At 46.1% G+C, this 13046-nt stretch overlaps 3 protein-coding genes across 3 annotated transcripts; all 3 read right to left on the bottom strand.

The window, feature by feature from the left end:
* Positions 1–410: 410 nt before the first annotated feature.
* On the bottom strand, positions 411–1545 carry HO133_010496 (uncharacterized protein; the record flags this gene model as incomplete). Its single annotated transcript, XM_037301348.1, has 2 exons — positions 411–1124; positions 1195–1545. The coding sequence occupies 2 exons, from the start codon at positions 1543–1545 to the stop codon at positions 411–413; spliced, it is 1065 nt and encodes a 354-aa protein (XP_037152982.1).
* A 5615-nt stretch (positions 1546–7160) lies between these two features.
* On the bottom strand, positions 7161–9439 carry HO133_010495 (uncharacterized protein; the record flags this gene model as incomplete). Its single annotated transcript, XM_037301347.1, has 4 exons — positions 7161–8148; positions 8204–8289; positions 8349–8946; positions 9003–9439. The coding sequence occupies 4 exons, from the start codon at positions 9437–9439 to the stop codon at positions 7161–7163; spliced, it is 2109 nt and encodes a 702-aa protein (XP_037152981.1).
* Positions 9440–10575: 1136 nt separating this feature from the next.
* On the bottom strand, positions 10576–12803 carry HO133_010494 (uncharacterized protein; the record flags this gene model as incomplete). Its single annotated transcript, XM_037301346.1, has 8 exons — positions 10576–10759; positions 10807–10949; positions 11004–11026; positions 11088–12088; positions 12137–12172; positions 12234–12529; positions 12585–12692; positions 12744–12803. 8 exons carry the CDS (start codon positions 12801–12803, stop codon positions 10576–10578), a joined length of 1851 nt encoding a protein of 616 aa, XP_037152980.1.
* Positions 12804–13046: the final 243 nt, after the last annotated feature.

Here is a 13046-nt window from a genome sequence, read left to right as displayed (position 1 = left end):
TCAACTACGCGTTGCACGAGTTGGCAAGTGTTCTGTTTCCCTGCTCAGTGGTGCTTGCCGCTGTGGATGGCTCTTGTCTTTTCGTAGGCACCTGTAAGGTGTGATTGAGCGGACATGTGATGTTGATGAAGAGCAACAGCACGGGACAAAGGATACCGGATCATTTGTTCCATCGTGGCAGATGGGTAGTGAAAAGGTTACTGCTACGGTGGATGCATGAGAGTTTGGTAGGTGGTAGTCTCGAATACTTCGGCCGCCTACCGATCTGCGCGAAGAAGTACTGAGCTTCACGTCTCGGGAGCTTAGTAGACTGTTGGTTAAAGCAACAAAGTGTATTAGAATTATTTACAGACAGCTTTTGTTAAGAAAGGCGTGTGATGAGACAAGCCATGTACCCAGGATCAAACACTTCAGTTCACCTCGATGAGACCTGGTCCGTACAGGGTGGCCGCAGCAACAGCGTCATTGCTCGCAAAGGTCATGCCCGCCCCCTTGACCAAAGCGGCAATGGTCAGCCCATTCGCAAAACCTGAAGCGAACGGGAAGCTAGCGGAGAAATGGGAGATTCCGGCAACATAGCTCATGTTCGAGATTGGAACGGTCACTGGCAGATTCGCCCCGGAGAGGTAGGCTATCGAGTTGTTGTACGAGCTGACGGCTCCGGGCACGGCGAACTCCAGGGTCATGTTCTTTGGCTCGGGCGTGGTGACGACGGTCAGTGGGCCGAATGTGGTCAGGTTGACATTGGAAAGCGGTTGAGGACACGAGCCCGGAACGATGAACATCTGAATCGCAGTGAAGGCGAAGCTGGGCGATCCACCCGTCAAGAATGGCGCGGCTGACGGCACCTTCTTCTGGGCGAAACGATAGAAGCCCACCTGCTCGCCTTCCTGGGCGAGAACGGAGCCGAAGAGTGGGACCAGTGGGCTCTCGTCACCGGCGTCGGCGGCGAAGATGGCTTGCGCCTCGGGTAGCGTTCCGAGGACGATGTCGGTGAAGGTTTGGGCGAGGAGGACGGCCTGGGCGAAAGTGGTAACGGGGAATTGGTATTGACAGGGCTTGATGGCGGTTTGGTTGGCGTTCATCAAAATGCCATTTACGCCGGCGGCATGCAATTGCTCTTGCTACAATTGCTGGTTCAGAAAATGCAAAAGGCGCAGTCAATGCTTTTAAGGCTAGGTGTCTGTTACTCACATTTACCACAGCGGTGAGGGTGTCCATGACATATGTCTTGTCTAATGGTGCAATGGATGCGGCATCGTATCCAGGGACACTGTTGGTGACATTGGCGAGCAGCTCGGTGAAATAGGCAACTTCGAATATCTCATTCAGTGCGAGGAGTTGCAAAGTGGTGATTCCGGCGCCTTTTAAGATGGTTGGGAGCGGACCGTCGGGAAGTGTGCCCCCAGCTTTCTTCTCAATCATAGCGAGCTGGGCAGGGTTGGGACTGGGGAAACCATCTGGTAGTGGGAATTTGAATGGAGTGGCGGCGACACCGGCGACTGCGATGGAGAGAACTAAGGGTATTGTTGAGGTAAAATGCATGATGACGATGGGTATCAGCAAGCAGAGAGGGTAGATACTTGAGATAGATATATCGGAGACGGGGAGAAATGGGATGTGAAGTGAGAGTAGAGTACGGAGGGTTAGATTTGTTAAATGGGAAAGAGTAAGAGTAAGAGATGGGAAGAGATAGTGGGAGGCTGGAAATATCTCGGGCAATGACGATAGATGATGATGTCAGAGCTGATGCAGGAAAAGGATGATGGATGATGGATGATTCCTATGGGCCATGATCAGCTTACGTGACTTTGGATTGATTATTCAACCATGGGTTTGGACGCATCAAAAAATGAATAATTCACGCAAACCCTCCATCCATCAAATAAACATTGACCCGCCCCGCCCTTTTCTTCGCTTTACACTTTGACATTAAACCCAAAGTGTGCAGACTAAAACCTGACAGGGCGACGGTTAACTGAAAGTGAATGTCCGCGGAGGTACGGAGCGAGTAAATCCCGTTCTTTTCATCACGTGTCACTCATTTCAGGCTAGACATCTGCGCATCCGATTAATTGGCGTGAGACGATATGTCGATCATGTCTGATCTCGGACTGATGTTGATCGGAACAAGGGAAGCCCCGCTGACCTACTGTCGGACTCTACCTTATGGCCGTCTTAAGGGACGCTTTGAGTAAATCCTCCAAAGCTAATGCACGTTACTGCTCGACCGGTTTATATGAGATTTCAAATGAGCCTTCATCGGACTGGCGGATTAGGGTGGTCCAAGGATGATCAGATGTCAAAGATGCCTCTGGTCGGTATCAAAGTAATGGGCAGTTGACGAGAGTGGTGCGCTTAAAGGTCAAGGGGGGGTGTGCGAGTACGCGAAGCTGTTCCCTGTCGGATCCCTTCGGAAATCAAAAATTGCCCTCTCTCGAGTGGTCGAGCTGTCATCAGCATTGCTGCCTGAAGTCTGCGAACAATGTACACGCAGCAGCCGTCAGCAACAACATCCTCTATCATCCTAGGCAACTCCGCTCGATGAATTACCTAACCAGCGAGCAGAGGCTCATATCATTTCGAAACTGTCTGTCGCATCAGTCTCCCGCTTGTGTGCAACAAAGTAAAACATAATAGAAACCAGGTACGCCCACGGAAACCGCAAGCAAGACTTTTTGTCCGAGTCTACTCTATCCGTGCTCGACTACGGAGGTCGGCACCAAAAGTCCTGGACAGCGCTAAAATATTTGGCACTCTTAGTATTCTTAGCACTTCTATATAGTTATATTTATTTAACGATAATATTTTTATATAATTGCGTATATACTTATTAGCTCGCTCGGCGGAGTTATATAATCGTATATTATCTCTCTTACGACTTTTTCTATACTCGTTATTATCTTTAAAATATATTATCTTTATAATATATCTCGATATTCGCTTTATTTACTTTTAAATCCTCTTTTAAATAAGCTCGTAATTTTAATAATATAGCTATCGTCTTTCGACTTTCTTATAAGTTCTTAATATATCTTTTTAAGTAGTATAACGTTTTATTTATAGCTAATAAGACTTAATTATATTAAGATTCGAAAAGTTATTATATTAGATTATTCTAACGATATTAAATAATATAAATATCGCTTCTTAATACTTTAATGCGTATATTAAGACTTTATCTTCTATAATTATTATATTAAGTCTTTCTTATTTATACTTCTAAGCGAATTTTAAAAAGCTTTAAAATAAGAATTTATATCTAATAAGAAGAAGAAATATAAGAAATATAGACATATATATCTTTTTTTTAATAGCGATATTAATTAATTCCCTTCTTTTTATCCTTAATAGTAACTTTCTTAATCTTAATAGTAAAGTTTTATATAAGCTTCTTATTAGAAGAATTTCGAAGACCTATATATCTTATATTAATTTTAAATTTCTAAGCTTATTTAGCGTTAGATTCTAGAGTAATATTAATTTTAGCGAGATTCTCGATATACTTCTTCTTTTTAATAGCGATCTCGACTTTCTAGATATAATAAGAACCCTTTTTATTATAAAAAAAATATTTCTAAAATATAAACTCTATAGTATCTATAAAACGACGTTATATATTAGATTTAACGAAGATCTCGTTAGATTAACGCTATATACGCACTCTTCCCTATCGAGAATTTAAGATTATACTAATCTTATTACTTTAAATTACTCTTTTTCAGTCTTTTATAATCTAGTTCTTATATTATAAAGCGAATTAATAATATGCTTTTATTATAGCTTCTATAAGAGACGATTTTTTAATAATTTTATAAACTCGAAAATTATTACGTCTAAGTACTCGTAGTATTATTATAAATAAGATCTCTTATTTAGTAGTAAGTATAAAAGAAGTCTTTTTATAATTATAGCGGTTTTTTTATATAATATCTAGAATTATATTTTTAAGTGCAAATATAATAATTAGAAGATATTCGAATCTAGACTTATCTATAACGTATAATATTTAGAGTTTTTTAGATATAGTAAGATCGTATCCTCTATTACGAGCTTATTTCTAAAATCAATTAATAATTTAATAAGATATTTCGATAATTATAGTAATAATTTTAATAGTAATCTTAGTCTTAGCTAAAGTTAGTACTTGAATTTAAGTCTTATTATTATAATTAATACTCTAAATATTAGATATATTAATAAAAGATAATTAAGATAGAGAATAATAAGAAGATTTCTATCTATTATATTATATAAATAAGACTTATATATTAAAAGTCTTTATACTCTCCCCCTATTCCCCTGCGCTATAACCAGTGCTTTGACACTATCGCTATTATATATTTTATTAATATCGCTATTATATATATACTTCGTATATATATACTTTATATATATACACTTCATATATATATATAGCGTCGCTATTATATAAAGCACTAATACTTATTAAAATAAAGAATAATAATGCTATTTATAAAATTTGGAAGCATGCTAAGCACTTAGCCTTACCTGGACCCTTGTCTTAGCATATCTAGGACTTTTGGTGCCGACCTCCGTAACTATAGATTCTCTAGCCAAACCTATGAGCGCAACCTGGACCATTGAAAAATTATCCGACTCCGATATTCCGCCTCAGTGCATCGTGACTTATTACCCCCGAGCCCTCTGCTTATTGCGACGGGCGCTTCTTGTAGTAGCGTCACGGATGCTCGGTACGCAATACCGTTCTGCCAATCAGAATCGAAGCGTGTTAGGACGTACCTAGCCGCCATAAGCACCCTCTCGGCGTACTTCGGCATCACATCCGGGAAGAATGCTGACACGGTGGGTATCTAACTGTGACCTGCTCTTCGGTCTGTTCTCCAGAGAGCAAAGTCTTTGCTTACGCGTAGACGCGGCTTCGTGGCGAAAGACGGTTTATGTGATACTTTCCAACAGCCTACCATCTTTCGTCGCAGGCGCAATACGCTCCAGTCGATCTTTTTCCCGAAAGGATACCGCTAGACTTGGTCCTGTTATAACTAGATGGCGCAACTCGATTCTCGATGTCCCTCCTTCTCAAAAGTACTTGGCCGTCGATTGGGCAATAAGTGTGGCGCAGTACTTGATTCTGCAGGTACTATAGGTGTTGCCTTGAATATTGAGATTTGACATCTGGAGAAGGACGGTAATCACTCGACTGTTTCGGGTTGTAAGATACGAGGTGCGCTTTCCTATACGATAGTTGAATCATTCTGACTCTGTGATTGTTGTCGTGATATCGCGTGCGAATGATCCTGACAGATCGGCAGAATGCAGTATTCGTCCCCTCAGCCAATCATCTAGCCCCCACTCCCCCGATCCAGGTGACCAAAGAAAGACTCTATGATCTAAGCCTTCGACGCGGTAACAAAGTGCTTCCACGATCGATCACGACAGATTCGTTTATAAAAAGAACTGGCCCCTGCAGAGTCATAGGCCAACCCACCAATCCACGTGTGCAGAGGCTGTACAAGGCAGGTATCAGTACGTGTTATCAGTCGAGCCCACCAAGTCTCAACAATGACCTCCACGGCCCTCGCGCATTACAACGAATTCGCATCTTATAAGTAAACCCGCCCACTTGTATCTTCCCAGCCGTCGTAGCGCATCCAGACCTAAGCCCTACTCTATAGCACTCGAGAGTCTAGGTCGACAGTCACCCTTGAGCCTTGATTCCAGGACTTCCGTGGTCTTTGCGAGGTAGCAAGGGTAGACTAGAATGATTTCGGCCTCTCTGGCATTGTACTCGGCGACGAGGTTTGAGTGTAATTATGTCGACGCGTCTGGTGCCTTAGCCGTAGGACCCTGTACATGTGAAGGGATTCGGCTTGGATCTTGGTTCGGGGTAGCAGATGCTGGGATCTGTGCATCTCGTCGGCGCCTATCCCATCGATTGGCAGGGGCGCAAAATTCAGGGGGTCAGCCCTGCGTGCCAAGACATTTCAAGCCCCATGCGCCAATCGATGGGATAATACTGTTGTACAAGTCCAAGTACTTGGAGGGTAGATGGTCATGATTCTCTCAGACATCGAGTCAACAGCCAGAGGGCACAGGTTGCACATTGTTGCAGCGCAACGACTTTGACTGCACATGAACACGCTGCCTCCTAAAAGAACCACGGGCGATGCATACACGGCTCCTACCCCATCATGCCTCCCCAGACCAGCCCGGCGCTGTTCATGTATGCTACGATGTTCCGCAACACCAGCATGTTCAATCCTCCGTCGAAGCACCTCCGATTCCGGACCCCTCTCCTCGTGGAATCCCCACCAGGGGAGATATCATTGGGACCTCGGCTCCCTCTCGCAGGCTTTCGAAGCGCTCGCGGCGTAGTATCGTAGTTTGAAGGACGGCGCGAGTTACGATTCGCGGGTATAGTGCACGCTGCTCTTCACTGTGTATACGGTCTGTTTAGCCCCTTGGCGTGAAGTTGGATCTATGGCGATCTCGTTTGCGGTGTATGCTGGCTAGGGATGGTTAAGTAGCGCTTTGATGGCTACATCAGACTTGATGGGCTTCGGGATGAGGCGCAGTGCTTACAAGGTGGAGGCTTGAGTGCAAGGGCGGCTAGGCTCGTGAGCTGGAGACGAAAGAGCCATGGTCGGGTTGTTTTCGCTGTGCTGTCATGTCGTGGTTTGAACTCTCCTCCCTATGGTTGCGTACTCATCACCCTGCTATAAAGATTGGAGGATGTACCTCCCGACGATACTACGGTGCCCTTGTCGTTCCATTGAGTTTGGGAATTCTAGAATTCAGTGTGGTATCTCTCTGCTCGAACTCAGTTCATGGTTGACGCACATGCAAGACTTTTGACACTGGCTATTTTGTGGAATGGAGATAGTAGGAGCCGCATGAGTAGTTGGTGATAAGCTTGTTGTTCTTTGTGACATACCACCCAACAGCTCGGCAACGCGAAAAATGTATGTTTCACGGCGGACAAATGAGCCGAGATGAATAGATGCAATGGCGGTATTGAACGATATATGTCTGCATAGTGAGATAGAAGGTCAAAGTCAAATCACAAAAGCATTTCCAAAAGAAACCAAATGGTCATTGCTTCTCTTGTAGCCAGAGCATTCCAATATTTTCGTGCCGATTACAAAAGCAATCCGTCTAATGAAACATGAAACCCGTAATCATTTGTCGTCAGAGTCCCAGCTGCAAGGCATTGTTGACGTTCCAGCGGACACGGCCTTTACCTTGTTGACACCACCCACCCAGATTTCAGTCACATGAATCCTGCAGCCATTAACGTGGTCACCGTATTCAAAAACGAGACGCGCTTCTCCCCGAGTGCGACAGATTATTCCTCCCGGATGCAATTCTTCTTCTCGCCGGCCATACGCGACAATATCAAGCCCAGCTTCGAGAAGAACCTCCATCCAGGCATCCAGCCAGCGTTGCGCTACTTCCAGTATCGAGAGGCTCTCCCCAGGATACCATGTTTCCCACAGCGATCTCGATGTGCGTGGTCGATACTTGATATCCGAAGTATCCTCGAGTCGATCGTATTCAACGACGTCTTCAGTAGACATCAGCGAGGGCGATGGAATCCATTGTCGGTCTACTCCATACTTGTTGTACTCGGTTCTGCCGGCTGATAAAACAGTGTAGGCGATAGCCCAGCAAAGGCCTTCAAGCGCTGTTTTGTTGAGGTACCAGTGATCAAGCGTATGGAAGTCAGCGCCAGCGTCCCAAAGGACCTTGACACGATTGGGAAGATCGACATTGTCAGCGATGCCTGGAAGATGAAGAACAAGTTCCAAAACTACGTCACCGAGAGAATATGGCGCGACTAGGTCGTTCAAACCGCTCCCATATGCAATCACCGCTTCTAGATGTTTCGATGCATTTGACTCAAATGATGCGGATAGAGCAGCAGCGACATTCCCCCTTCCATATTGTTTTTGCTTGAGATCAATCATAAACACGTCCTGATCGAGAAGCCATCGATAGACCGTAGGTGACCCATTGAAAGAGTGCATCACAGTGGTGCCGTGGGCTTCTTCCATGGGATCATACTGCCCTTCATTGATCATGATCCTTAGAGTATCAAGATGAGCCGCAGAGTCCAATGTCGTCAAATCCTGACTCCAGTCTCCTATCAAAGAGAGTATGGGATGCCTTCAGTACAGTAAGTTACACCAAAGTCAACATGTGCTTTTATAATGAGGCCTACTTTGAAATACCAGACGCACTACTGCGCCCTAGACCACATTCGATTAGGAATTTACACAGTTGCGTATGGCAATTAGCGATGGCGAACTGGAAACGCGATAGCTCGTCAGTGACGATTTCTATGATGGCAAGGTTGCAAAACTAACGTGTAAAAGACTCCAGTCTCCGAAAAAACCTCTATCCACTCGATCAAACGGTGATGCCATCCCTTTGTCAAACATTCTTTGAACATTTGCAAGATCTCCTTCAACACAGAAGTCCACGATGAGTGAGTCCTCCGGGATATACCGGAACGTGCGGAAACTGTACTGCCAGCTGCCGTAATTGCCGAAGGATTGCCATGAGAAACCGCGAGATAATAGCCACTGTGCTAGGCGAAGATCATAGCGAATCCTCCTTGAGGGTATCTTTCGCTCATTTCCAGACTCTTCGACAAAAGTAGATTCTTGTTCCGTGGCCACGAGTCGTAGCATGGCAAGTCCAAAGTTGTAAGTTCTCTCTTGCTGCTTCGTGCGATGCTTCGGCCGACGAGGAGCTTGGGGCGATGCCGTTGGACTGAAAGACACCAGTTCAACCAACGATTCTGGTATTGGTTGTAGCGGCCGAGTCTCAATTACTCCATCCTCGTTTGCAGAAGCTGTAGTTGTTATGTTAAGAGATTGCTCAATGTCTGTGGTTTGCAGTGCGGGATCTTCAGGCCGTAAGCTCAGTGACAGGGACTTGAAGCCTGCCTCTTGCATGTCTCTGTCAAGAATTAGTCTTGCTGTTTTAAGTCACGTTCATTTGGGAGCTTTACTTACGCTACGTAGCAAGTCTGTACGATGATGAGAAGCGACTTCATCCGTTCGATTTGTGCCATAACCTTTTCCCTCTTGTCCTTTCGAAAGACGAACTTCACTGATGCCCATCGCCTGGCCAAGGATCCCCTGGAGTAACCGCTCTCCACATCCTTGACCACCTCATTCATATCGTGGACCGTTGCCAGACATAGTTTCAGCGTATCGGTTGCGGCAACTTCGTTAGGACTTCTATGATTAAGACCCTGCCGCTGATAATTGTTTGCGATTATGGCAAGCCAGGCCAGGAAAAGGTTTATCTCTGTAGAGACGTGTGCAATGTCATCCGGAGCTTCTTTCACAGATTGCCAGAACTCATGGACTTTTTTGAGTTCTTCGCAGACTTGGATTGCAAGTGATGCTACCGTGATGACACTGGCAGCGCCGCCTAGTGCCTCCATGGTGTCACAAGCTTGACTGAAATCACTTGTGCAGTTGCAAGGACCTGATCTGACGTTAAAAAGTATGACGAGGCTGAGCAAGGCTGAGGATTGAGGCTGTGTGGGTCCCATGCATGGCGTGCATTAGCACGTCTTCGTCAAGTGACCGACAAAGGAGAGAATCTGGTGACAACCGAAGTCCTCCTTATGGCAGACCGGTCTGTAAGAAATCCATCGTCGACTTTATCATCCAATAGAGATGCTAGAATAATATTTAGTACGTCGTTTCCTAGGTGTCACGCTTATGAGGCAGCGACGAGGGTGATAGGTTGGCAAACCGGAAACCACGCTAGTTCTTATAGGGCTAATCAAAGGCTACAGCAAAGTGCCATTAGCAATTCGTACTTATACCAAAATATTAGAAACATCGTAATATCATTATACCAGTGCCAATAGGAATCGAACCAATTACGAACTAGATACCCCTCACCTGTATAGCTACGCCCTACAGTTGAGTGGGGTTATCTAGCCAACACGAGACTACTGGGTCTAGGCCATGAGTAGATATCGAGGCCACTCACCTGCCTTACATAGACCAGTCATCCTTCTACCTATTGACTGCACCTCATTGGTTCCTGTTATTTCTCCCATACGCAATAAATACACCTATATCAAGTCCACCGTTTGACCTATCGTTGTGCCTCTGTGCTTCGTGCTATAACGTGCAGCCCAGTCGCACCAAATGCACGATTCTTTGCCATTGCCGCTTTAGTACTATCCCCACCTCGAAATGGGCCATCCATTGGGACCAGTCGTCTTCCACCCCGCAGGCTCACAGTCTTCGGCACCGCCTCGCAACCTGGCATGCTGTTGCCAACCCCTACGAATAAAGCATAGTCGTAGGCTGCTCCGATTTTGCTTTCGAATCATGCGAGCTGCATGGGAAATTTGGTTCTAGTTAGAGCTTGATCGTCTCCTAGAACCTGTCAGCAAGCTTGATAGGTCCGCCTGAAGGTGTCAAAGAGGTCAAGGATAGATTCGTGCAACTGAGGGTGATGGTCTGGACGTACAAGTTATGACTGGCGTTCACGGTGAGTCGATTGATTGTCCAAGCAAAGTTCATAAGTCTTTGTGGTCTGGACTTTCATGTCGTCTCATTATTGTTGCTTCGGCCGAGATCTTTCAGCATCCCGTTCTTCCCGCTCCTCGCGCTCCATATCTCTCCGATGTGATTTCCCTTGAGCGAGATCTTCTAACTTGCGACTTTTACCGTGGATATCGCTGGTCTCCGGGGTCAAGTACTGAGATAGAGTTGCACCGACGAGCATTACGAGCACGAATCTGTTATAACGTTAAGAATGGTGGGAGACCGGAGGTGATAATCTTACAATATTAGGGTTATTCCTAGCCGTTTATTACTTTGAACTTTGATCACAACAATCTGGCCGAGCACGGAGCCAAGCTTGCCGCTGGCGGCGGAGATGCCGTAGAGGGTGCAGCGGTAGCGGGTTGGGAATGCTTCGGCTGGGATCTAGGCACGTTGTCAATAAGATTCAACAGGTTTTCCAATCTTGCTGGCGCTTACGATGAAAGTGGTGGTGTTCGGACCTGGGGTTTAGTGTTAGCAAGTCCCTGCATTTCATTAAGCTGATGAGCGGATAAGACTTACCGAGATTGTAGAACAGCTGACATATACCATAAAACACCACAATTGCCACATGCGCGTTCGTACTCGGCAGCGTGACGTACAACGCCCCAACCAAGATGAACAATCCCCCCAATATCAAGAAGCCCCACATCTGGATCCTCTTCCGACTAAAGAGATGCATCGCAAAAATGGCCATAGCGCTACCAACCAAAGCTCCAATGGAAGTCGATTCCATGATATGTCTCTCGTTGTTGACCAGCCAGTTGTATGGCGGTAATTGGTCTCCAGGTTTCTGCCCAAACATTCTCGGAATAAAACTTGAGCTGTTGACGCCGAGAAGGTAAAACGTGAAATCTAGAAGCATCCAATTTACGGCTGTGGCGAATAGGTCGGTCCAGTTGCCGTCTGTGAAAAGGTACTTGTATAAGTCGGCGCGTGATGCCTGAGATGGGTGGGGGTCTTCGAGCTCTTCGACTGTTGGCCCAATGGAATTAGCGGCTGAATCGTCGGATAGCCCTTGTCCATGCAACCTAGATTGAAGGGCGGGTTGAGGCAGTTGGAGCTCAGTAGCGATATGATGTCCGTTCGTGGCAGCCTTAGGGCTATGTTCAAATTCATCCATGTGTACTGAGTCTCGATCATCATGCCCAAGATCTTCACGGGACCCAAAATAATCCTTCGCGTGCATAGCTTCATTACTGTCGTTCTTGATATCGAGTATATAATACACGGACTCCGGAATCGTAAGTCGGAATACCATGGCGACGGCTGCTGGCACAGCGCCGAGGCCTGCAACTAGTCTCCATGCTCTATCAACCGTCCGTGCGCATTCTATACCGGCGGCATCTTTCGTGAAGACGGAGCAAGCCATATCGGGGGGTACTGAAGTGGGAATCGAGGAGACGTAAGAACTAAAGCCAGCGGTTGCGGCAAAGGCCATTAGGACGGCGATTAATTGGCCCAGGGGCTGGAAGAAGAAAACGGCGGCCAGCATGCGGGCTCGGTATTTTGTGGGGGCGAACCTGAAGATGATCAGCGATACTTAGATGTGACGTTTTGGAAGGACATACTCTGCAGTGATGACAGCACTGAGAGGGTAATCGGCCCTGGAAAGATTCGAATCAGTTCTTGTCTTTCAGCTACAGCCTGGAATCAACCCTTTCTTACCCAATCCCAATCCCCATGATCAGCCTCCAAAAGATGAGCAAGGCAATGAGTGACATGGATCCGTTTACTCCCGTTGAGGCAGTCGCAAATCCCAAGGAAGCCGCAATGGTGACAATGAGCTCCAACCCATACATCTTCCTTCGGCCGTAGCGATCCGCCAAGAATCCAAAGACGATCTGTCCGATCATGGAACCTAGGAGGGTGGCAGTGTTCATGCCGAGTTGATAGCTGGTGGGGATGCTGCCTTCCCAGTAGATGATGGAGAGCATTGGTATGATGGTGTTGATGGAGAAGATCTAGCGCACCAAGGCACTGTTAGACAGGGTCTCGAAGAAGGCTACGATGACATACGTCGTAGGCATCAGTCAAGAAGCCAATGCCTGCGACAAACACAATCCACCATCCGAAGCCTGCTGCCTCGACTGATGAGAGGACCAAATTTCGTCTTTCCTGCCATGTCTACAGTAATCGTCAGCTTCATCTCATATCGGAAATGCTCGTCCGTCATACTAGATTGTAATTGAAGCCTCGTGAATGATCAACCCAGAACCGTGGCCATGAGATGGCCATGATCTGAATGTTGCTATATTTAGGATAGGTTTTAGCGCGTGGGGAGAAATGTCTTGAGATCTTCAGATTCAGCAAGCGTGGGTGATCTTTTATTTACTCGTATTGACATATAAGAAAGCATGGCAAGACCTAAGCGCAGGAATCATGGAAGCAGGAAGATATACAATACCTATATTTAAAAAAGATTCCTCCGCAGCCTTGCAGATTCGCAGAGGGGCTGAGCTCGAGCCACGCCCCTTTTTA

This window comes from Letharia lupina (genome assembly GCF_014066315.1).
Source record: "Letharia lupina isolate WasteWater1 chromosome Unknown contig_9, whole genome shotgun sequence".
Taxonomy (NCBI): domain Eukaryota; kingdom Fungi; phylum Ascomycota; class Lecanoromycetes; order Lecanorales; family Parmeliaceae; genus Letharia; species Letharia lupina.
Note: the sequence above shows the minus strand (reverse complement) of the source record. Positions and strands in the feature narration are given on the sequence as shown.